General features: G+C 41.8%; 1 protein-coding gene across 5 annotated transcripts in view; it reads right to left on the reverse strand.

The window, feature by feature from the left end:
* The window catches only part of THRB (thyroid hormone receptor beta), a gene marked incomplete at its 5' end in the record, with an annotated part of 280,575 nt that overhangs the window by 17,942 nt on the left and 236,366 nt on the right, over positions 1-26,267 (reverse strand). For 4 of the 5 annotated variants that reach the window (XM_081105803.1, XM_081105802.1, XM_081105804.1 and 1 more), the window contains 2 exons: positions 461-608; positions 2,277-2,377. In XM_081105803.1, coding sequence (XP_080961929.1) covers positions 461-608; positions 2,277-2,377 — 249 coding nt within the window. Of the gene's footprint in view, positions 1-460; positions 609-2,276; positions 2,378-12,911; positions 13,240-26,267 lie in introns of those variants that run through there. The other variant, XM_081105806.1, reaches the window with a different exon arrangement.

Below are 26,267 nucleotides of genomic sequence, written 5' to 3' on the forward strand. Positions count from 1 at the left end.
ATAGCACGCAGCTTCGCATTCTTCAGAAATTTCTGATCACGATGTTTTCTGCCAGTGCCCTGTCTCCGAAAATGGCCACAAAATAAATTCCTGTCTCTGCTTTTGAAAAAGAGTAGGAGTCATCCATGTGGTTCTCCCCACATGAATGTTGTGTGTAAAATTAGACCTTCCCAAGGTGAATGGACAAGACTCTCATTTATAATCTCGGTTGCAGACAGAGTATTGCGAACAGTCTTGCAACTATGAAAGGGATAATTTAATCGCTTTCCCTCACCCATCAGCTGGAGACGTGCAGAGTTAGAAGCGGGAAACCACCCAGCAATGACTGCGGAAATGCTAGGTGTCTCCCCTCTGTCCACATGGGTTCCTGCTCGCTTTTCTACCTGGCTGATCTCCTTGAACCAAACCTTTCCCCAGTCAACACCCCTTGAATATAAAACAAAGGAAGAAGATTACTTACAATCTGTTGCCATGCCAACATAGATGCATTTTTTAAAGCGACATTCCTGGCACTGGTTTCGTGTAACTTTGTCTATGACACATTTTCCTTCATATTTACAGGAATAGGATGGATGGAGATTTTTCTGAATGGTTCTTCTAAAGAAACCCTACATGAAAAAGAAAGACCCAAGACAACAATTTTATATTTTCTAGAAATACATGACTCCAGAATCTCATGTCCACAGAGCTGTGATGGATTGTTTTGGGCCTGTAGCTCTACTTATTCAAATATAAGACAGTTGGATCAAAGTGAATGTAAAGAATTCTAAATCTGAGCTGAAGAAGATGTCACAGGACTATAGAGTTAATATCTTTTTTTTTTTTGGCATTTATTCAAGGCAAAGAGGCTAATGGGAAAGTCTAGTGTTTGCTTTTATCTTTCTAAACATTGAGTAATAATATAAATAAATGATATTATTTCATTTCACAGAGAGCCATAATTATGCTGCTAAATTAAGCTATGAAGAGATTTGCTGTACTTTTTAATGGAGAATAAAAGAGCTGGAGACTTACTTGCAATACTTTGGTGTCATAATTTAATCATTTAGTAATTAAACGAATATAACTGCCTTTAGAGATTTAGTTTAGTTCTTGTTTTTGATTCTTGAGATAGCCATGATCAGTTCAGATCATCCTTGAAACAACAGTACACGGGGAGTAGAAAATTTCAGGCTCTCTATCACATTTTTTCCCTCAGCTCATTGCATTAGGGTCTTTCCTTTCATCATACTCTTTTTCTTTTTTTAAAAAATATATTTTTTTCCCAATTGATTTCAGAGAGGGAGAGAAAGAGATAGAAACATCAATGATGAGAGAGAATCATTGATTAGCTGCCTCCTGCATGCCCCCTCCTGGGGACTGAGCCCGCAACCTGGGTATGTGCCCTAACCAGGAACTGAACTGATACCTCCTGGTTCATAGTTTGATGCTCAACCACTGAGCCACACTCTTTTTCTCTAGTATCCGCAGACATCCACCCTAAGTTCAATGTGTTTCTTCCTTTCTTAAGGCATGGGAGAATGCCACTGTGAAATTTCCTGAGGATGCCATTTAGTTCCAGGCTTAGGTGGCTTATGTAACACTCTCAAGGGTGTGTTCTACCAGAACCTTTCTGGACATGATACTTAAGTCTTAGCAAATATACTTAAGTATTGTAGGAATTGATAATGGCAGAGAGCACTTATTGTGAGCAGCTCATTGCAAAGTGCTGTACACATATCTTCTGTCTCTTCTCAACTTATGAAGTAGGGACTCAGTATCTCCATTGTGGGGTTTGGAAAATGAAGCCTCAGACAGGTTAAAGCACTTGTCCAAAGTCACATGGGAACCACATGCTGGATCTTGGCCTGGAACCCAGGAATTAGACTCCAAATCAGCAGCAAACAGCCTGTGGCAGAGTGAATCCTGTCTCCTTAAAACACTGGTGATAAAACAGGAGGAGAAATGATAACTTCTTGGGATGATAACATGTCGTAGCTATGCATTTTAAAACTCAAAGGGAGAACTTCGTTTATTTCTTTTTATTTCATTATCTCCCTTTCTAAAAAACCAGACAGACATCACACTCTCCCAAACATTCATTTAATTATTTTTGATTTGGAAAAAAAAAATTAGTTCTTGAACATGCCAAAAAAAATAGAGAACTACCAGACACCTTGAAGATCACAGGCCAGGAATGTTGGAAATTGGGTCTAATTTGAACTGAAACTTAAGGTTGCATTCTGGTGGGAGGGGCCTGGAGCTGGGCTGGACTCCGGAGGGCCCCGGGCAATTACCTTGCAGCCTTCACAGGTGATGCAGCGGTAGTGATAGCCCGTGGCCTTGTCCCCGCACACCACACATAGCTCGTCCTTGTCTAAGTAACTGGGGATGTACCCTGTGAAGGAGGAAAAAAGAAGGATGTGAGAAAATAATATTGTGTTAAAGTCAAAGACATACTACAGCCAGGAGGAGGATAAGGAGAAGACAGGAGGTAACATGGATGAGAGAGGAGGCAAGACAATTATTTTATACATTTTAATATAATTTTTGCTTTAGGATCTATTTCTCCTGATCATTGAGATTTAAATATAAAAGGTAAATAAAATATTTAACGAGAAAACATTTACAAGTCTTTCCCTGACAATATACTTCCCCAGTATCTTAACCTTAACCTTATCTGGCATATTATCTCACACTTACAGAGCTTATGAGGCCCAGGGTTTCAGAATGCCTTAGAAATAGGTGTGCTCACACTTGCTGTGCAAGTGGGAACAGCCCCAAAGATTGTGGAGCCAGGATCCGAGACACCGAGTGCTCTAGATTCTGGTCAACACACTCTTTTTATTTATTTTAGATCTTGTCTTAGAGGGCTTGATTCACTTTGAAATCAAGGCACCATGCAAATAAATTCAGAACACTTTATAGCTGGAAAGTCCTGGGAGATCATCAAGTTCTTTTGAGGTGAACAGGACTTCAGAAGTTTGGGTTTCCTTAGGGCAGCGGTTCTCAACCTGTGGGTCGCGACCCCTTTGGGGGTTGAATGACCCTTTCACAGGGGTCGCCTAAGACCATTGGAAAACACATATATAATTACATATTGTTTTTGTGATTAATCACTATGCTTTAATTATGTTCAATTTGTAGCAATAAAATGGGGGTCACCAACACATGAGGAACTGTATTAAAGGGTCGCGGCATTAGGAAGGTTGAGAACCCTGCCTTAGGGTCACCCTAGAAATGAACAGTAGATTCAAGCTCATTCAAGACCTAGTGATCTGGGGAGATGCATGCTCACGAATCAGCTAGATTTGATGCTTTTTTTTTTTGGACTCTGATCACTAGGTTTAATACAGTGAGACATGACTAAGGAGAGCTTAAGGGCAATACTGTTTCCCCACATGAAAATCACTATGTCCAGGCCAATCTGATTAAGATACCATCACCAGAAGTGAAAATTTGAAGTTTGAATTTTACACAACTTGTTCAACTTTCTACTTTGGGCTATAGAGACCACTGTTCATGCCAATCAAAAGAGTCTTTCCTTGCTGGTTATCATTCCCCTTTGCATAACTGTAACCCCCCCACCCCCAACCCCAAGGGTGTATACCACTATCTCTTAGGTAATGGATGGTATGGTCACTCAAATTTAGTAAGAAATATTAACCAAATCGACAGGAAAACTCATTAGGCATTGATTCATTCCAAACATAGTTTTGGGGCATCCATCCATACAAAGAAATGATAGGTAAATTTATGTTTTGCTAATTTATGTTTTTCAATTTTTCTAAAACAAACTGTCTTATTTGTGTAGTTTTTATTTAAAAAACCTGGACTTGGTAAGGAACTAATACACAAATACAACCATTGTTTTTGATCCATAAAGACTGACCACTAAAATCCATTGGAAAATGCTAGTTAAGTCCAGAACATCTCTGACCATGTTCACTATACGCCCCGCCCCAATCCTACAATTTGATAACTAACTAGTTCTCTGGACACACGGCCTATACTTTGACACCCCTAAGGAAGCTAAGTCATTAGTATGTTTAGTTATTCTTCCAATTTAAATTGAACCTCCTCAGTTCATCCACAGCACAGATCCTTCTGAGTTAAGCTTTTTCCCACTGGTACTTTCTTTCCCACGTCATTTCTTTATATACTTCAAAAATCTTGAATGGTTCATTCTTTAGTCTTTCCCAACATACTAATTCTGATTCCTTTTACATTTGATTCTTAGTATTAGACACCAAATTTTGCATCATGTTAACCTTTAACCCGCTGGTAAACAATATATCCATCCATCCATCCATCCATCCATCCATCCATCCATCCATCCATCTGTCCATTTATTTAACAAACATGTATGGGTCTCTTGTGTAAGTCACTGGGTACAAACTTGAAACAGCATTAACTTAAAAGGTATTCTTTCTTTGTGTCCACAAATTCCAGCTGAGGTGCCCTGGAGGCCCCCACTTCACAAAATCTTTCCTCAGAACAGCCACTGCTTTTCTGTTCTCAGTACTGCCCTAGTGGAATCTTTGAGCAACTTTGCTTTACACCTTGCCTCCGGGCTGGCTGGGTCCTTGCTGCTGGGGGACAGTAGACACATTTACATTTATTCTTGCATTATGTCTTTTTACAAGTAAAGAAATATTTCACAGAACTTTTATCTTTGTCAAGAGTGGGAAGACAAACGTAATTCAAGAAAAATGAAAGAGAATATATTTCTTTCTGGAAGTGAAAAATCCTATATAATAAAAGCCTAATATGCAAATCGACTGAATGGCAGAATGACTGGTTGCTATGATGCACACTGACCACCAGGGGGGCAGATGCTCATCGCAGGAGCTGCTCCCAGCCTGTAGGCCCCAGGCCAGCCAAGGGGGGTGCCAGTGGGGCCCCTAGATTGCCCCACCAGTCACGTTCTCAATTTTTTTCCTGAACAAAAAGCATTAAGCTCTCATAGATAATTTTTTACACAAACACTTAACTTGGTGTTTACCATGTGCCAGATATGTCCTAAATGCTTTACAAATATGACCTCATTTAATCCTCACATCATCTTTATAAGGTAACTCTATTATTAGCCACATTTAATAGATGAGAAACTGTAGCATAGAGAAATTAAGAGATTTGCCTGAGATAACATAGTAAGTGGTGGAGCTAGGATTCAAATCTGGATAGTAGGCTCCAGAGTCCATGCTCTTAACCACTATGCCTCCCATGTAATCTTCACAGCACTTACTGTAGACATAACTTGATAGTTCTCTGTGCTATCATTTAGTGTGTGATAACAATTAAAGGCTGTTCCTCACTCAACCATAATTTCCACAAGAGCAGGGGTTCTGTCTAGTTTTTGTTGTCGCTGTATAGCCAGCATGTACTCATTTTGTGACCAATAAATATTTGTTGAATAAAAAAATCAGTCTTTATTGATGAAAAAAAAAAAGACTTCCTGAAATGAAAATGTATTAACTTTTAGGGCGAGGGTTGGTCATAATACAGTTTCATGGACCTTCCTTCTTCCTATCCCTGTAGACTCAAATTCTTAGCAGCTGACACAACCTTTCAATCCATAATTAGAGCTAAACCACTTGATGCAAACCAGCAGGAAAGGGAATAGATGGATATAATGAGTTTTAGTCAAAACCTTAATCACAAGGGTACACACACTGGCAGTCTACAGTGTTTAGCTTGCAGGGTGTCTAAAAATCTCAGCCAATTTTTAAAACCAGGAGCTTTCACATAAAACCCAGCTTTCTGCTTCTTGTGAAAAATGGGTAGACCTGGCACTCCCAAGCCCACATTTTCATAGGGCAGCAACAACTCTCTCTCCTAAGAGAGAGGCATACTTGCTAGTTACCCACGGTCAGCACCAGTCCCTATTGTGCCCCAACTCTGAGGCGAAATGTCAGTTGCCACTTACGTTTATTCCTGCATTATGTCTTTTTTACAAGTAAAAGAATACTTCACAGAACTTTTATCCTTGTCAAAAGTGGGAAGACGAACGTAATTCAAGAAAAATGAAAGAGAATATATTTCTTTCTGGAAGTGAAAAATATTCTTATAAAATAAGCAATATGTGTGCAGGTTGAAAAGTTTAAATTAAGCAGTCCTTATCAAACAACCGAGCCTCTCTCACTAATACCAGCTCTCTGGTGCCTGCAGGCGTTAGAGTTTTAGAACTCTGGTGCCAATGCGATCATTTTCTGTTTCAAGAGAGGGGGTGGGTGAAAAGCAGGGAGGTGGGGTTTATTAGAAGAGTGGGAAAGGGACGGGAGTGGAAAGGGTCACCCGCAATGTGCACCAGCTGACTCTGATTTTGCTTTAAGAGTGAACTTATGGCACTGGGCTCACACGGAACACCCACAGGTATTTCATGTCCTGCATGTTTGAGAAAAACATTTGCCTTTTCTTTATCTGAAAATCCATTCAGAACGAGATTCAAGGTTATAGCTCTGAAAATGTGGGCTGTCAGCTCTTCAGCCTGATGTGACATGAAGGAGAAGGAGTGGCTACATTGGTATCAGGATAAAATCATTGCTACTCTAAGCTGCACTGGTCTCCCTCAGGTACGCCCTGCAGCCATGGTGGGTGTTGCACATCACACCATGAAGAATGGTGCTAATGATCTAGATGGAGTGGACATAACCAAACATATATGACAAAGAGAACCCCAATTCAGGCTATGGAAATGACCTATAACACAGATATGTAAGTAGCATGTTGCAGGTATATATGTCTATGTATGTTCAAGTGTACTACTCCATTAAGAAACAGCTCAATCTGTAGAAATCTAAGCTTTTCAATATGAAATCAAAGGAGGGATTTTCACATTTCAAAAGATCCTTTACTGTAGATGGTCTCTAAATATTAAGTTCTTTTAATGTAGTGGTTCTCAACCAGGCGTGATTTTGACTCCAACGGACATTTGGCAATATCTGGAGACATTGTTGGTTGTGGACTACTGGCATCTAGTGCATCGAGGCCAGGGATGCGTAGATATCCTACAAGGCTCGGGAGAGCCCACAAATGTCAAGAGTGCCAAGGCTGAGACACTCTGCTCTAACATACATTAAATACACTTTATTTTCTTTTTTGAAAAGGTAATTTGCACACGTGACTTAGTGTCATTGCATAAAACAAGGGGTACCACCTTTGAATGTGGTGGCGATCAAACAAAAGAGGCTGATAGGCTGTGAGCTGAGCTAGTGACTTGAAGTGATACAGGCTGAGAAAGGCAGGATGCACACTGGCTGGCAGTGGGTGGTTGGTGGAGAAAAAGTGTCATTGGTTCAGGAATGGAGGGCAGTATGGCAGAGAGAGGAACACGTGGAAAAACTGGCCAAGATTTCTGGAGCTGAGAGAGTGGACTGAAGCATAAAACCAGAAAGAAAATGGAACTCGTTAGGGAAGGGAAGAGTTGGTGGAACTAGTGTTTGATCTAACAGGACATGGAAAAGGGTCTGAATGTTGAAGAGGAGCCTGTGGTGGATGCAGAGTGCAAGGGACGGCTGTCACTGAGTGTCTGGAAGCACAAGTCTTTGAGGGAGACGAGTGGTAAATGGGGAGATGAGGACAAGACAATGTGGTGGGAAGTATCTGCAGATAAGAAAAGAGGTCAGGGTGCGGTGACTACTCGAAAGCACATTCTGGGAATCTCCAGGAGAACTGAGGAAATTCATAAAGCAGCTGGTACAGAGGGATCTGAGATGAGGGAGGTACCAAGGACAGCGCACGGAAGGTCAGTCGTCATGAGGACCTGGACAAGGAAGCCTAGGGATACCGGTAGTGGGCATGGTACGTAGTATCAGTACAAGAAGATGGGGTGGAAAAAGCTGGACTAGAGCACATGGTAGAGTGGGAAGCAATTGGACCTCAGGCCGAATGCACCCGAATCCTGGGCGCTGAGCAAAAATCTCTGAGTTTGTGGAGAAGTATTCAAAAAGGGATGCGAGGTGGTGGACATGAACCCTGAATGCAGGAAATGAGCAGCACCCATATTCTCTCCCAAGCCTGCCAGGCATCTGACTTCAGTTTTTCATAATGCCTTGGACTCCTGCTCTTAGCTTTCACTGTGAGGAATGGCAGCGCGTGCTCTAGGATGAAGTTAGGGCATCTAATGACATCTCTGAAGGACGTGCCTTTGACAAGAGAGAAAAGAAAGGAAAGAAGAGCCAACTCATGTTTTTGTCTGAGCTTGGACTTGGCTTGGAAACCATTTCTGTTTCTTAGTTTGCTTCCATTTCGGCGAGCTGAGAGGCACTGTCATTTAACTTTTGAAGAGTATGTTATGTATTCTACAAAACGGCTCTATTTTCTGGACTGGTGTTGTCTCTTAATAGTATACGGGTGGCAGTGCCCAATTTGAGTTCCTAACCTCACATTAGCATTCTTACAATTACATAAGCATTGTCGGAAAGTCTGCAGTTGCATTAACCTCTTAAGTATCATTACATTTTAAAGACATGATGTCTGTGACAGGTCATTGGGTGGAATGATTGTATATGTGTTTAAACTAAAGGAATTCAGCCAGAGAGGAAGAGCAGAGATGGGAGCGGGGAGAGAAAGGAAAACTGAGGGAGAAAGAGATTGAGGAACAGAGGTGGTGGTGTGAAGGAGAGACAGGAGGAGAGGGGACGGGAGGGAAGAGGAGGGAAAGTTGAGAAAGAGAAATCGAAAGAGTATGTGATCACTTCATATTCAAGTTCATGGCTGGGAGTGATTATGCAATGGGACTTATAAATCTTCCCATTTTGGTTTCCTTTCCTGCCTGCCTCTTACTAGACCGAGTGTAATTCTAGCGTTTAAGGGTACCTGTTTCTCATGCAACGTTTTTTTCTCGGTGGGCAGACTTTAAAACCTCCCCATCCCCAACTCTATGGTATAGCAATCTTTAACTTTAAAGAGGCCAAGGAAATTCTAATTAGAGATCATATTTCTAATATGAGGCTTAACTCCTCTTTTTAATCCAAGCCTTTTGATGTGGGTCACTTCAAACATCCCCAACCTCACCGTTTCATTTCCATTTCTAATGTCTACCCAAGTATTCACACAAAGTCCACAGAGCTAGGAACACACACACAAAAGATTTAGGTGCCTGTCCCCAAGATCGAGGGGCAATGAAAGCAGACTCAGAAAGAACAGTTTTATGTAGAGTTTCTGCTTCCGTTTTCCATTTTTCTCTCTGAAACACAAAGAACCAGAACACATGCAATCAAAACCAAACCCAAACCGAACAGGACAAGCACATCCCATTTCCTCGATCCTGGCTCCAAAGCAGGACATTCTCTTCCTCTTGGACACGATCACCAACTCTGGTGCAAACACACCAGCAACTCTGGGGATGTGCAATTCCTGTAAAGACGGCACATTGCGAAGCAGAGAATCCTGTGCAGGACAGACACCCCAGAGAGGGATTCTGTGTAAACAGACCCAGAGGCTGACTGGCAAAGCTGCCTGCAGAACAGCCAGACTCAAGCTGCTTGGGGACTTGGAATGTCATTGGAATTTCTGGTGGAAACAGCCAGCCCCCGTCTCTCCCTTCCCCCACAAAAAGACATCAATTTTAACTGTGCTGAAACCACCGCCACAAGGAAGACACAACATCCTGGCTGCCAGTTCCCCTCCCCTTCGTCTGATTTCCAAACTTATTCCCTTTCCTTCTGAAGTCTGCGACCAGAACTGGCTGCAACGACCGATTTTAACTGAACAAATCATGGCTGGGTTACTTGGAAGACAAAAAATAATATTAAAAAAATAACATAGATTAAAAAAAGGAGCTCATATATTCTGAGTGATAGCTATGGTATTTAAAAAATATATATATATTCTATTGATTTTTTTTTTACAGAGAGGAAGGGAGAAGGATAGAGAGTTAGAAATATTGATGAGAGAGAAACATCCATCAGCTGCCTCCTGCACACTCCCTACTGGGGATGTGCCCGCAACCAAGGTACATGCCCTTGACCGGAATCGAACCTGGGACTTTTCAGTCTCCAGGCCAATGCTCTATCCACTGAGCCAAACTGGTTAGGGCGAGCTATGGTGTTTTTAATTTGTCTCTAACTTTTACAAATTAAATGTGTGTTTTCTCATAGTCTATAGTGAAAAATAAGACACATTATATTCTGTATCTCAGCTCTCTTCAATGTGGAAATTACATAATTTCCCCCACCAATTCTTGAAGTCTTATTTCAAATTTGATTCCATGAACTGAATTCTGACTCCTTCTTAGTTTGTGTTCTCAATGCTTCAGAAGCTTGATGACTTTCCCCCCTCTTGGCTATAAATATAAAAACAGGAAAATTACACAGAAGGAGTCAAAAGTCATTCTAAAGTCAGCCATTAAGATAACCAGACTTAACATTAGGTTCTGTATGTAGCTTTCCTTTATTTCATCGATGTGTACTTAAATACACTTTTAACATTTTTATTTTATTTTCCTTTTTATTGAATTTATTGGGGTGACACTGGCTAAGAAAATTATGCAGGTTTCAGGTGCACAATTCCACAACACATCATCTGTACACTGTATTGTGTGTTCAGTGCCCCAGGTCAAGTCTCCTTCCATCACCACTTATCCCCCCCACCCTCCTCCACCTACTCCCAAGCCAATTTCCACACTGTTGTCCATAAATACCCTTAAAAAAAAACAAGATTATGATCATTCTCTACATACTAGAAAACTCTAATTAAAGGCTAGCAAATAAGTCATCCTTAAAAAATTATAAAAAGTTAAGACAGCTGCATTAGTGAAGTGCTTATAGAGCTGTAAGGACGGCAACAAACACAGATGAAGCAATTATGAATTTCATGAAAATAGATAAAGATCCAATTGGAATAATGAGGTCTGCCTCACGGGACACCTGCTTATAGTCTTGATTTTGCCTCAAGGAGATATATCTGATGCCCTTCGGAACAACAAAAATCAATAATGGATCAATATGGATAAACATGCTGGGTACGACCTTTTGTCCTAAGAGATAGTTAACAGCTGGGTTTAGTTTTACTGGGATTTACTTAAAGACTTGTAACAGTACATAGTGGCGCATTTAAGAATATTTGCCTGCTTTGATTTAGTGAGTTTGGCAGGTCGCAGTGGCCTTTCAATGGCTTATGGCTTTGAGAAATTACATCAATATATGCATACACAGTGTGTCTTAACCTCTAGTTCAAGCATCAAATTAATTAGTAAAGAATGCCATTTTAACATTTTATAAGCAAATATTTTCCAGTGCTGGTTGAAGAAAATACAGTGGAAAGACAAAAGAAAAACGAGTTAAAAAAGCATGAAAAGTTTTGCAGGAATTATTAAGAATAGCTGAATGCCCAAATCGAAAGACGGACACTAATATTTTCTTATGATCCTACATCACTACGAAAGGCATATCCAGGCATGTTGAGGGAGGTAATCTTGACTTCTTTTCAAAGATAAACTACTTGAAAGTGTAATATTAAATGAAATAGAAAGCTCACAATCTATCTCACTTACATGGGGTGCTCCTTGCAATAAATAAGAAATTCAATGCCCTTCAAAAGGATGTAAAACTAAATGAAAATGCAGATGAACAAGTCTGAATTTGTTTTACGCTATAATCCTCTTCATATTTCATATTTGGAAGTTATAGAATAGCACAGAAAACATGAACACAGTATATGGTAAAAACTAAACAAGGATTTTAGATTCACTTTATATTTTTTTAGATTCTGCTTATCAGTTTTTAAAACAGGCTATATTAACTATAGTCACATTTAAAAAGGCAAATGATAATTGTTATAGGAGCCACATCAAACAAACCACATTCTGTTTTAAGATAATTTCACAGAGAAATTCACATTTGAAGATCAATAGGCATCATATACCTGCAAATTAAGAAACCCATGAATTGGGTTTTCTATGAAATATCCTATAGATTGTACACAGAAAAAACAAGTTTCTGGCATATTTGCACTAGAATTTAGCTATTTTAGAAAGTATTTTATATCTGGCAGTTGCCACTAAGTTCCCTAAGAACTACCTTGTTTGCCTCTTTGATTTTACTTTTTGGTAATACAAGAAATGATCTATTGATAGAAAATTAAGCAGCACTGTAAAAACCACAGCCTCTATTAAAATAAATGGATATTGCACTTGTTTCAACATTGGATATTTTGGAGGATATTTCATTTACTTTCACATGAGAGTTCATTTGACATAATTCCAGACATGCCAAACCTTAGGGACACAATGGCAATCTAAAATGTTCCAGTTTCTTTTTGAGTGTTAGCTTCTTACCACTTGGTATGGTTACAAGTAGATTCTTTACAGTTTACATGGGTAAGTAAATACACTGAGGTGAACATTTACAAATCCTAACATGTCAACAGTATAGTCTTGTTTGCCTCACTGAAATATGTTTCTCGTTAACTAAATAAACTTTTAATGAGAAATGACAAGAAAAACTCAAATGAGTTTTTAATCTGAACATGGACTGGGGAGAATGATCCCACTTCAAATGCCGCAGTACTTATTCACCCAGGGGAAGCTTTTTACATGTTTTCTTTAGCAAAGAAGCTGACATTAATCACTTTGGGCAATATATATATATACACACACTCACACAGACACACACATACACGTATATATATATGCACACACACATTCTCTCTCTCTCCACACACACACACACACACACACACACACACACACACACACACACACTGTCTAAAAAACCAATTCAATCCAACTTTCATATATAAAGAAAAAAAATCTTTGGAAATCTTCGTTGTTCATGGACCCCTTTCAATCACCCAGCAGCCTCTCTTTACTGCTGTTTTTAATTTCAAACACTCAGCATCCAAAGTCAAATATGTGACAAAGCTGATGCAAACTGTAACTTTAACACACAACGGAAACTTTTAATACATTTAGGTACAATGGTCCCTACCTTTTTTTTGAGAGTAAGATGGTGACTGCCCTTGAGAAAAAGAAGACTTTTCTTCGGTGAAATATTCAGGCTGGCTGTATTGATTCAGGGCCATGTCCAAGTCAGAGTCCTTGCTTTTTAGCATGTTTCCAGGGTAACTACAGGTATAAGGCTGATTCACTGCCCAGGCCTGTTCCATATATATGTTGTTACTGGGCACAGCCTGAGCGCTGCACCCACTGTAACCCGGACTATCTTCAAAATACGCGTAATAATCAGTGGCCTGCATGTAGCAGTTGCTGCTGGCAGCTGGGTGCACTTCATAGAGTTCTTGCATGCAATAGTTCATTTTGTTACCCTAGTTCAGTTCCTACTTTACATATACACACACTCTATGCATGCATTCACCAGCCCCATACACCCAGAGAGCTGGGCATATACGCCGAGAAGCGTACATCCATACACATGAAAGGAGAAAGGAAGATGAATAAACACCACCACCAACACGGCAACCCAGCCTGCGTTACTTTGGAATAGCACCTGATGTGCTAAAATCCTATCTAGATTGAGGTGTCTGTTGAGCTCTCCTGCCATATGAACATATTGGAAAGCAGATTTCTGACTACCTGAGGTCTTAAGCTGTGAATGAAGCTAATTCCTGGGGAAGATGGCAGGCAGGTAGGGATGACCTTAGCCCAGCAACAGCCCTGAGAGCAAGAATGTTCCTGTTGTTCTGAAACTGGGAAGAGTCATTTTATAGGTGGTTTTGAATCCCTTTCAGCATGATTAAAAAATGATTACTCATTGTTCTGTCATTTTGGTTGACAACTTAAGCATGAAACGTTATAAAGACATCTTAGAGACTATCCTTGGATACACAGAAAATCCTAAAATCAATAATCGAGTTTATTAGCCTGATGACTGACTCCAAAAACATTAATCCAGTCATACGAACGACAGTGGCTAAATCTGTTGTTGAATGTTACTGATCAGCTTTTAAAACCAGGATCCAACCATTTCCTAATGACACAGAGATCCCACAGGTTTTTAAAACAGGCCCAGGAAAGCCACATTTGAAAATGCTGCTGGTTTGCACCTGATAACTTTCTACATCATCAGCACTAATCTACATGAGACCGAAAGCTCAACTTAACTGCTTATTCTGTCTTTATTGTTTTGTTTATGCGTGCCTGAGGGAGAGGCTAGGGCAGTGATGGCGAACCTATGACACACGTGTCAGAGGTGACACGCGAACTCATTTTTTTGGTTGATTTTTCTTTGTTAAATGGCATTTAAATATATAAAATAAATATCAAAAATATAAGTCTTTGTTTTACTATGGTTGCAAATATCAAAAAATTTCTATATGTGACACGGCACCAGGGTTAAGTTAGGGTTTTTCAAAATGCTGACACGCCGAGCTCAAAAGGTTCGCCATCACTGGCCTGGGGAATACCCTTAAGAAGAATACCCCTCTATTACAGCATTTCCCCCTCTGTTGTCACTAAACAGCACTCTTACCAGTAGTATGTGAAAACTGTGCACACCATCATTTTATTCCCATTCAAATCTGCTTTGGGGACTATCTTGAAGCGTAATTGAATTTAATGGTATTCACACACTAGACATTTAAAGATAGTGATCCAAATGGGAAAAGAGTTTTCTCTAAGAATCACCACATCTTTGAATTAAGATGCAAATATCAAATTAGATCATAGTTACTTGCTGATGATTACTAATGGTATTCTCTCCATGCGGATGGTGGTTTGCACGTGTATGTCCACTTATACGTGTGTGTTCTTGATGATGAGGGCGGAAGCTGCTTTCTTTGAGCCTACAGAGTCTTCCTCTTTCCTCTGGAGACTCAGTTCGCAGGGCTAGACTTCAGGTGGTGCTGCTTACGTTGGGCGTTCCAGCTGGTCCATGAATGAACGTGTGACCTTGCTGGTATTTCCCCCCCAAGGGACCACAGCAATATAATATGTAATGTCCAATAGTGAGAACTCCGCTTTGGACAGGAAGTTCCAGTTAATAGTAGCCTGGACTTCCGGTCAGGGACATATGACAGGAGGAAGGCGGGTATTATCACCATTCAACAAACATTTATTGGGCAACTATTAGGTACAGAGTAGGAGGTGGTGGGAGCAGAGGCTGTTCAAAAATTCAATCACGGTCCTTGCCACAAGTGGCTTAACAGCAAGTGTATTCAATATACAGAGTAAATTAGACCACTGTCCTGCAAGAGAGCCTTTTAAGTGCTGAGGATTTTTATGAATGTAGTAAAGGAGCGATCGATTCGATGGAAGGAGGTGAAGAACTAGAGAACAAGCTGCGGATGAGACAAAATAAGGGAAGAAACCCAGGCAAACCCTGTGGACGTTTAGTAATAAGGCTCCTTGGAAAACTGCAACTATAAAACACGTAAAACAGCTATAAAAATGAAAACAACTATAAAAAAACGAAACAACTGTAAAACAACTATAAACATGAAAAACTTGAACTATAAAACAAGTAAAGGAATTTTCTCCAAATTGGTACATTTCAACCAGAAAATAAATTGCAGCATCCTAGAAAGCATGAAAGTCACCAAAGGAATGAAGAACACAGCTAACATTTCAATAGTATTTTTACTCTCTGATTACTCTTAAAACAAATAAAAGATTTTTTTTTTTTTGGCAGATACAGTATTCACAAGGGTTTTTAAGAACACATACACATAACATTACAATTAACATGTTCTCCCTACTGAAAATGTCAAAACATTTCATTGGAAGCAATGATTATTTTCTGAAAACCCGAGGAAAAAGGATCCAGGCCTTATGTGTTGTTTTTTTTTTTTTTTTTTTGGTCTGATTTCATTTATTTATCTCAAATTTCCCAAACTAATCTGAAAATTAACCTTTCAATAAAGCAGTTTTCTTTCCTGGCAGATACACTTGTTCCAAGGCCTCTTTCTGGTTAGGAGTTACATGTCGAGTCCATCCAATTCTGTAATTTTGTTCAGCACATTTCCTGGCTCCCTGTCTATTTCATTGAAGGCACAAATCCAAGCAATTTCTTGCTTTTCACCAGCAACAGTATCAACTTAAGCCAGAGCCTCAACTTTCATTCCAAAAAACACGTAAAAACAATTTTTCCGAATTGCTAGATGTACTTGAAAACTCAGAGTTTTATTCTGCCTCAGAACTGGATATAAATACTGCAGCGAAAAAGGAAAAAATGCCTCCCCACTCCCCTCCCCCCACCAAAAAAACGTTTTCTCTCAATTTTTACAAAACATTTGGAAGACCCCTGAGAATCATTTTTTTCTTTTTTTATCCTTTTATTATTTTTAATTTTTTTAAATATATTTTTTATTAAGATATTACATATGTGTCCTTATCCCCACATTACCCCCTCCCCCCCCCCCCCGCTCATGCCCTCACCCCCCCCCCCCCCGTTGTCCGTGTCCATTGGTTAGGCCTATATGCTTGCATTTAAGTCCTTTGGTTGATCTTTCCCCCTTACCCCCACCCTCCCCTACCTTCCCTCCAAGGCCCGACAGTCCAATCAATGCCTCTCCGTCTCTGGATCAGTCATTGTTCATCAGTTTATGTTGTTCATTATATTCCACAAATGAGTGAGCATTTTAATTGTGATGTGTCTTGGTGTGGTCCTCTTTGGGTTCCTTTTGTTTGGGGTTCTCTGCGCTTCCTGGACTTGTAAGTCTATTTCTTTCACCATGTAGGGGAAGTTTTCTGTCATTATTTCTTCAAATAGGTTTTCAATATCTTGCCCTCTCTCTTCTTCTGGTATCCCTATAATTCTGATGTTGGTACGCTTGAAGTTGTCCCAGAGGCTCCTTACACTATCTTCATATTTTTGGAATCTTTTTTCTTTTTTCTTTTTCGGTTGGGTATTTTTTGTTTCTTTGTATTTCAAATCTTTGACTTGATTCTTGGGATCCTCTTGTCTGCTGTTGGATCTCTGTATATTATTCTTTATTTCAGTCAGTGTATGCTTAATTTCTAGTTGATCCTTTTTCATATCCTCGAGGGTCTCACTAGATTTCTTGAGGGTCTCACTAAATTTATCGGCGGTTTCCATGAAATTCTTGAAAAACCTTATAAACGTGGTTTTGAACTCTATATCCAGTTGTTTGCTTTCCTCCATTTCTGTCATTTGTGACCTGTTTCTTTGTCTCCGCATTTTTTATGCTTCCATGTTGGTAGAGTGGTTTTGTGTGCTAGGTGTCCTGTAGGGCCCAGTGGCTCAGCCTCCCCAGTTACCTGAGGTGGACACTCTTGGTGCACCCCCTTGTGGGCTTTGTGCACAGTCTTGTTGTAGTTATGCCTTGATTGTTGTAGGATCACTGGGAGGAATTGACCTCCAGGCCAATTGGCAGTGAGAATCAGCTGTGTCTGCAGTGGGAGAACTTCTGTGCTGAAGACACCCTTCTGGGGCAAGACTTGCTTCAGTGGGGCTTTGGTGCTCACTGAGTCTGCCCCCTGGGTGTGTCCCTTATAGATCTGAGGAGTTGTAATCTGGATGGTCCCCCTCTGACCACTGGGTACACTGGCTCTTGGAGGTTACCCAGCAGGAGCTATGAAGAGAACTGCAGATTCCCCTTCCTTTTCTGGAGTGTGGAGGTGCCCTGATGAGGCCCAGCTGTGAAGCAATGCAAGCTGCTGTGGGGCCTTGGGCCTTCTCTCGGAAGTTCTGGGTCTGTGGCCCAGCTGCAGTTTGTTAGGTAATTTTCAGGTTGCAAAGGGCCAGGGCATTCATATGCAAAAGCCTCTGCTGCAGCCTGGGTGGGGCGGGGTCTCAGGGAATCAAAGGGCAGAGCAAGGAACTATGGCGGATTCTCAGCCCTGCCCTAAGGGGCTGCTCGCGTCTCAGTGTCCTGATAATTTAATTGCTGCAAGCACCTCTGAGGGAAAGCCGCTCTCGAGTTCCGAGTTCTGCCTGCTGCCAGACAGTCCAGTTTCTCCCCGTATGAGTCCTGGGTCCCCAGAGACTTCCCGGAACCAAAGTTCAGAGTAGTCGGGAGCTTGTGACTCCCTCCTGATTCAAAAAGACAGCCGTGTCCTCAGGTACCAGCCCCTTTCCGCGCACTCTCGAGCCTCCGTACCTTTGCACTTTACTTCCGCAGCTCCTGACCCTCAATGTGCTTTTCTCTTTCCTTCTAGTTGTAGAATTTCCACTCCGCCAGCCTTCCTGTAAGTTCTGGATGATGTCCGTTTTGTCTTTTTATTGTGTTTTGAAGTTGTTGTAGGAGGCAGCAATTTCAGTGTTTCCCTGTGCCGCCATCTTAGTTTCTCTCCATTTTTTTCTTAATTGAATTAGAACCACCCTGAATTCCCTCATAAATCACTGAATAGAAAAACAAGTTTCAAAACAGATTTAAGAGAACCCAGTTCCCACTAATTTTTATTTTATGGAGAAAACAGTACGAAACTTTCTGAAACTCACTCCTTGTACCAAGTGGGGCTATTCTTTACTTGTAGTAAATGCATGAAACTCTCTTTACTAGTAGCTGGAAATGGAGTTAAATGCTCATACTGAATTTGAACTACGGCCCCTCCCATCCTGATGGAAGCTATCACAATGCTATCACTTATGATCAAGCTACCAGGCTTCTTTGTAAAGTTCATAAAGTAATTTAAACATATTATGTGTCACAAACGAGGTGAGCTACAGTAAGATTTCTTCCTTATTTCCCTGTCTGACTATTCTAATTTAGTTACTTAAAGAGAAGCTTACGAGTTATTTGACCCATAGTGCATCAAATTTCCTGAAATAAACTCAGAGGGTTTTTAAAATTCTCATTAGAAGTGTTTCAACCAATAATTATATATTATAAAAATACACCTTTGTCCATGGCCAGAAGGAAATAGCTTAAAAGATTAAGACACAATCTTGCTTGGAAAAACTCATAGGTAAACAACAAACTCTCAAGGACTCTGAGGGAAGACATGGTTTCTCTCTCTTTTTTCTCTATTTCCAACTGTGCTGATTCTCAAATAAAGCTCCAGACAGGAATCACTCACAAACTCTAAAGAACCTAAGTGTCACCCTCAGAAATTCTGATTTAATCGATATAGGGTAACACTTGAGTATCAATATTTTTAAAAGTTCCTCAAGTTATTTTCATAGGCAGCCAAATTTGAGAACTGCTAGTCTGTTAGGTGTACCACCTCAGCCCCCCTTCACCAGAGCCAAGGCATCCTGGCTACTTACTCCGTTTTCTTTATTTTCAGTTTCACTGCACATTTCCCTTAGTTCTTGAAAGTTTATCTTCTACACTTCAATCTGGCTTCACCTGCCCTTGAGTCATCTAGTCAAGTAGAGGAGACAGGTCAAGGAGACAGACCAGGAAAGAACTAGACGCAAGGGAGTGTGGGATAACTGTGACCTAGAAACACAGGAAGAATCTGCCTGGAGACTCAGCGGCAGCTTCACAGACGAGCGGGCCTGTGAACTGGCTTTTGGAGAGTATGCAGGACTTTAACAGTGGAGGCCAGAGACGTGAGACAGCTGAACAGATATGTCTTAGGAAGAGTGTTATCAACTATACTTGTAAAAGGCACATAAAGAAAGATAAGCATTAGTCAATGTTAATGCTAGTTCCTATTGTAATGATTGTTCTTACTTTCTGTTTTAGAAATAGAATCTCTACATTTGAGAGGGCAACGGTCCTTGGGAAAAAACTTTTGTTTCGCCGTCTCCCTTGCATCTAGTCCAGCTGTGGGCAAACTACGGCCCGCGGGCCGGATCCGGCCGTTTGAAATGAATAAAACTATTGAAAAAAAAGACCGTACCCTTTTATGTAATGATGTTTACTTTGAATTTATATTAGTTCACACAAACACTCCATCCATGCTTTTGTTCCAGCCCTCTGGTCCAGTTTAAGAACCCATTGTGGCCCTCGAGTCAAAAAGTTTGCCCACCCCTGATCTAGTCTGTTTGTGTGAATAACTTCTGGCCAATGAGATATAGCAGAAGAAATGTTGTAAGGTGGTTTCTAGGGAACTTTTAAAAGACAGCTGAAAAAGAAAGCTAGGGCATAGCATTTGCTTCTTCATTCCTTCTTCCTGCTGTCTGGAATGTGAATACGATTGCTGGAGCTCCAGACACCATTTTGGTCCATGAGGATGAAAGTCATACTCTAGAGATAATAGAAAAATAAGCTGGAAGGAATCTAGGTGCTGAGCCTAAAACTACCACAGAACTGCCATCGTAGTCTAGACTGTCATCCTCTGGATTTCTTTTTCCCTCAAGATAGAGAAAATGCTTTCCATTTAGGAGCATGGGAAGCTGCTGAAGGGGGTGTCTTTATTGTGTTTACCGAGGAGGAAAGCTGCTGGTCGGGAGAAGCAGGCCAGACACGTGGAAGGGCAAATCCCCAGGCGGCTGCAGAACAAGACTTGGCCTTCAGGCTCTGGGATTGAGTCTTGTTTTGGTAGGAATGGAAACGCAAAGTCCTCCTCCTTTAAACATCTGTACTCTGAATTTGTTTCTACTTTTTTTTTTCCTTTAGTATTTAATAAAAGCTTTTCGACAGCTCTAGCCTATTACAGCTCTACTGAAGGATGTTAAAGGGAGGCTTTTGTTCGCAATCCAGCACCAAGCCGAATTTGCTTTGATAAAAATGTGCCTGAAAAAGTGACAAGATTGTTGTGATGCTTAAATAATCTAATCTAATGGGAAGTGGTTCACAGCACAAGCCCTGTATGGAATAGAGGTAATGTAGGAAAAGGGAACAGGGTGTAACTAAGGCATGGAGACGATGTTCAGCACAGCAAATGGCCAGGGTTTGGGTTATATAAGTGGCGAGAGAGAGGAATAAAAGCAGTCCTGTGCCACATTATGAGGGACCTGTATGTCTTCAAACTTCATCTTGAAACCAAGGGTAATTTCAAGCTGGGTTGGGGATTGGGGAGAGGGGTTAGGTGACATGTTTCTAATTCTTTAAAATCAAACCCTTGGCTGCTACATAGAAGATGAATCGAAAGATCAGAGGCATAGAAATCTCGTAGGGAGATATTCTGGTCCCTGTTTTAGTGATGAGAAACTGAGACCTAGAGAGCTTAAGAAAGAACTTTCTCAAGATCATAAGGCTGATCAGTGATGATCTGAATCCAAGTTTATTTGGCTGCAAACCCTTCACTTTTTTTTGAAAATAGTGCCTCCACTTAGAATATCAGCTTTCTATGCAGTAAATCTGAAATAGTTATTTACATCTATGTTCTCTTAAAATCAATGCATCAATTACAGATAAAGGTATAGTGCTTATTTCCTGGATATTTAAGTTAATTTAGGGGTCCACAATAAGCATATAAGATGTTGCTTACTAAATTAATGAATGCAAGTGGACAGTGGCTGAATGACCTAAAATTATAATCTTCCAGATTGTTAGTTAATGTGCATTTTCTCCATGTAAACAGGATGACGAGTTAGAATACAGGATGTGGCTATAAAATATGCCTCCAGTTTGCTGTCCTTATGCCGTTAGTAGCTTGCATTGGGCCCAGGGTACTGTAGGGATGACCTGACATACAATGATTCTTCCTGGTTCCTCCATTGTCCTCTTCGAGGGGTCCAGAAACTTAACCATGTCAGACAAGGGCATTTATATGCTCAAAGTATTTCTAAACATTCTTGCTGGATATTTATTTCATGAAATCGTCTCTTTTAAAAATATATTTTTATTGATTTCAGAGAGGAAGGGAGAGAGAGAGAGAGAGATGGAAACATCAATGATGAGAATCACTGATTGTTTGCCTCCTGCACGCCCCCCACTGGGGATTGAACCTGCAACCTGGGCATGTGCCTGGACTGGGAATTGAACCGAGACCTGCTGGTTCATAGGTTGATGCTTAATCACCAATCCACACTAGCTGGGTGTGAAATTCTCTCTTGCATATTGAAAATAATATTTGATCTGATTTCAGCCTAAAGTCAAAACTTGTTTAAGCTTTCAAGTAATGGATTGTAGGGCCCCAAATTCCAAGATCCAGTTGTGCTATTTCAAGGCCTCTCTTTCATAGCATTTCCAGGGGGATGGAAGAGTATTTATTAATCACTGAAATTCTATCAGTGTCTTCACCCCCTGCAGAGTAACTTGAGGATTCATGGAATTTTTTCAGCTTTATTGATGTATGATTGAGAAATAAAACTGTACTAGATAAGATACTTGAAGTGTACATCATGATGATCTGGTATACACGTACACTGAGGGAAGATTCCTCCTCCCTGGCTCATTAACATGTAATTGGCAAATTTCAATTATACAATACAGTGTTATCAATCTTGGAATGTCCTGATAGACCACAAGCAATATGCCATTTGTCTAAATTTGTCTACGAGTAGTTTTATCCCTTGTTCAGGGACAGCCCTTGGCAGGCAGTGAGGGAAGTGACATTTTTCCTCAGGGCACTGTGGCATAGTCTCAACAATAGGATAGTGTGAATACTGATCCTACTGTACAGCACACAACCTGACAATCCGCACAGTGGTATGTGGTAGTCCTGTTCCTTACTTTTTCTCTTATCCACTTTCCTGCTATCATCAACCTTTTCATGGTCTCCTTCCATCCCCAATCCTTCCATTGCCTTGATTAGACCCTGTCAAAGGAGAAGGGAATCTGATCTAATTCAGATTCCTTTGGAGATGCTAGAGACTTGACAAACTATCCAGCCAGGAGGTTTGCATTTTGAAAAACCACAAAGGGCAATGATGGCATTACAGGCACTCAGGGCACCCCATGGGAGATGGCCCCGGGGGAGGGAAAGACTTTGAATTCCAGTGGTCACCTGTGATTCTTTATAAGGCTGACTATCCCAACAATACCTTTTCAACTTCAATGCAATGTTAGTAAGTTAGCCATCCACACTGTACCTGATTTTGTCTGAATATTGGTGAAAAGGGCACAACATATCACTTTCCCTGGCTGGTCTGGCTCATTGGATAGAGCGTTGGCCTGTGGACTGAAGGGTCCCGGGTTCAATTCCGGTCAAGCCCACTGAGTTGTGGGCTCAATTCCCAGTTGGGGGTGTGTAGGAGGCAGCTGGTCAATGATTCTCTCTTATCATTGATGTTTCTATCTCTCTCTCCCTCTCTGAAATCAACAAAAATATATTAAAAAAAAGATATCACTTAATCTTTACTAAAGCTACAGGCCCTATGCTGAGTGCTTAACATGCACTATCTTTCATTTTTATGACAAATCTAACAACCGGACATCATTACCCCACTTAGAATAAAGCAGACTGAGAGAGAGAGGTTAAAAAATTTGCACTGAGCTGGTAAATTAAAGAGAAAGAAGTCACCCTAAGCCTGTCTGAATGTAAAGTATATGACCTTAACATTTAAAACAATTACACAAGTTATTCATAAGTATATTCTTATTATAGAACAATTTTGAATGTAGTTTTATATCTTTAACTAGAGGCCCGGTGCACAAAAATGTGTGCACTCGGAGGGGAGGGGAGGTGTCCCTCAGCCTGGCCTGTGCCCTCTCGCAGTCTGGGACCCCTCGGGAGATGACGACCTGCTGGCTTAGGCCTGCTTCCAGATGGCAGAGGGCAGGCCCAATCCCTAGGTGCAGCCCCTGGTCGGGCTCAGAGCAGGGCTGATTGGGGAGTTGGGGCGCCGCCCCCTGTCATGCACAGAGCAGGGCCGATCAGGAGGTTGGGGCGCTGTCCCCTGTCACTCACAGAGCAGGGCCCATCAGGGGGGTTGGGGCTCCGTACCCTGTCACGCACAGAGCAGGGTCGATCAGGGGGTTGGGGAGCTCCCCCTGTCACGCACAGAGCAGGGCCCATCAGGGGGTTGGGGAGCTCCCCCCTGTCACGCACAGAACAGGGCCGATCAGGGGGTTGAGGAGCTCCCCCCTGTCACTCACAGAGTAGGGCAGGTCAGGGGGTTGGGGCGCTGCACCCTGTCACACTCAGGGCAGGGCCGATGGGGAGGTTATGGCTCTACCCCGTCACACACAGAGCAGGGCCCGTGGGGGTAGGTTGGGGCGCCACCCTCTATCACCCACAGAGCAGGGCCGATCATGGGGTTGGGGCGCCGCCACTGTCACACTCAGGGCAGGGCCGATGGGGAGGTTATGGCTCTACCCCGTCACACACAGAGTAGGGCCCGTGGGGGGGTGGTGGTTGGGGCACCGCACCCTGTCACACACAGAGCCGCAGGGCGATCAGGGGGTTGGGGAGCTCCCCCCTATCAGGCACAGAGCAGGGCTGATCAGGGGGTTGGGGCGCCTTCCCCTGTCACGAACAGAGCAGGGTGGATAGGGAGGTGGTGGCCCCGCCCCCTGTCACACACAGAGCCGCAGTGCGATCAGGGGGTTTGGGCGCTGCCCCCTGTCATGCTGATCCCTGTGCCAGGAGGCCTCGTGGCTCCGCTGATCCTGGTGCTGGGAGGCATATTACCCTTTTACTATATAGGATAGAGGCCTGGTGCACGGGTGGGGGCCGGCTGGTTTGCTTTGAAGGGTGTCCTGGATCAGGGTGGGGGTCCCGCTTGGGTGCCTGGCCAGCCTGGGTGAAGGGCTGATGGCTGTTTGCAGTAGGTCACACCCCCTTCAGGGTGGGGGTCCCCACTGGGGTGCCTGGCCAGTCTGGGTGAGGGGCTGAGGGCTGTTTTCAGGCTGGCGGGTGACTGAAGCTCCCAACTGCTCCTATTTGTCTTTTTTCTTTTTTATTCTGGGCCAGCTTTAGCTCTGAGGCTTGGCTCCAGCTCTTAGGCCCTGGCTGCTGAAAGCAGGTATCTGGTTTGTTTGGGTTCTATAATCGAAACACTGTTTCAACTCCAGCTCTGAGATCCCAGCTGGCTGAAAGCAGGTTTCTGGGGTTTTGTTTAGCTTCTATATTTGTAACAATGTTTCAAAATGCAAGCTCAGAGGCCGGCAGCGGCAGGCAGGGAACGTTGGCTTCCTCCGTCACTGAAGCAAGCATGCCTCATGTTTGCTTCAAGCTGCCTAGCTGCCGGCCACCATCTTGGATGGCAGTTAATTTGCATATCACCCTGATTAGCCAATGGGAAGGGTAGCGGAGGTACGGCTAATTACCATGTTTCTCTTTTATTAGATAGGATATTAGCATCGACCTTTATTCCACTCTTTCATTTTTAAGGTATCTACTGTTACAAGGGTAGTGTGCATCAGTAACTTTTGCTATGCACATTTGTGCACACACAGCTATATAGACTTTTAAAACTGCAAATGGGATTATACTGTGCTTTATGCATGATTGTTTCTCCATTATATATTCCTAAAACCACCTCTTTTAAAAAATCTTTTAATTTCTCTAGTAGATGCTTTAGATATACCACAATTGTTTTGGGACACTGCCCTACGGATGGACATTTGGATCATTTCCAAAATTTCAGGAACAAAAACAAAGATGCAAAGAAAACTATTGAACTCAGACCTTTGGGACTTGTGTGCGTATTTCTATGGGATAGATATTCCAAGAGGGACGGCTGGGTGGAAGCATTGTTGTGACAGACACTGCTAAATTGGCCTTGGAAAACTCGTGATCCATCTGCTCAACGGAAATGAAAGCTGGATGAAACAGAGCCTTGAATTTCTGATGTGTGCCTTTCTTTGACATTGCCTTGTTCCCAGTATTTCCACCCTGCCCCCACCTCCACTCTAGCTGGTGGCTTCTTTTGCCTTCTACCTCTATCTGCCCTGGCCTACTTACAAGGTGCTCTTCCCTGCCTTTGAAGTATCAAGTCACAGGGCTCTCTTGCACATGCCAGAAGTGGATAGAAAGCACTTATTCCCTCGTTGACGGCTAAGGCTCCAGAGTGTCCTTGAAGTATATGAATCACACTGGTGCTCTCAGCCGGGACTGTACACCCTGATATATGGTGAGTAGAAGCACAGTAGAAAGATGAGATGGATGAACAGCTGGTCATACTGGTGAAAGGGTTCAAACTTTTTAATCCTCCATCTTCTAAAATATTCATTTACCTGAAGATGCCCTTGTGTTTTACTTAAGAACAAAGATAGCTGTCACCCACAGAAAAGGTGCATGTCTAACTTGAAGGGTTATAATACATATAATGACTTGGCTTTATGTCTCTCAATTTCAGAACACTGTTACTTTGGTGGGAATTATACATCACTTAAAATTGTCATCATTGATTTGATTCATCCTTTTCTCCTTATGAAGAGCATGCGTTAATAGTCTGCCCCTTTGCTGACATAAGATATTGTTTTAAAAAATACTTCAACTTGTCTAAATCTTGGAGACTGGTTTAATAAATTATAGTATATCTACAAGCAAGAACAACCTATTGCCAATAAAAGTCAGGATTCAAATAATATTTAATGACAAGGGAAGGTGTTCATGATATATTGTTTAAGCATTAATAATGGTA

The sequence above is a fragment of the Myotis nattereri genome (assembly GCF_964212035.1).
Source record: "Myotis nattereri genome assembly, chromosome: 14".
In the NCBI taxonomy this organism is placed as follows: domain Eukaryota; kingdom Metazoa; phylum Chordata; class Mammalia; order Chiroptera; family Vespertilionidae; genus Myotis; species Myotis nattereri.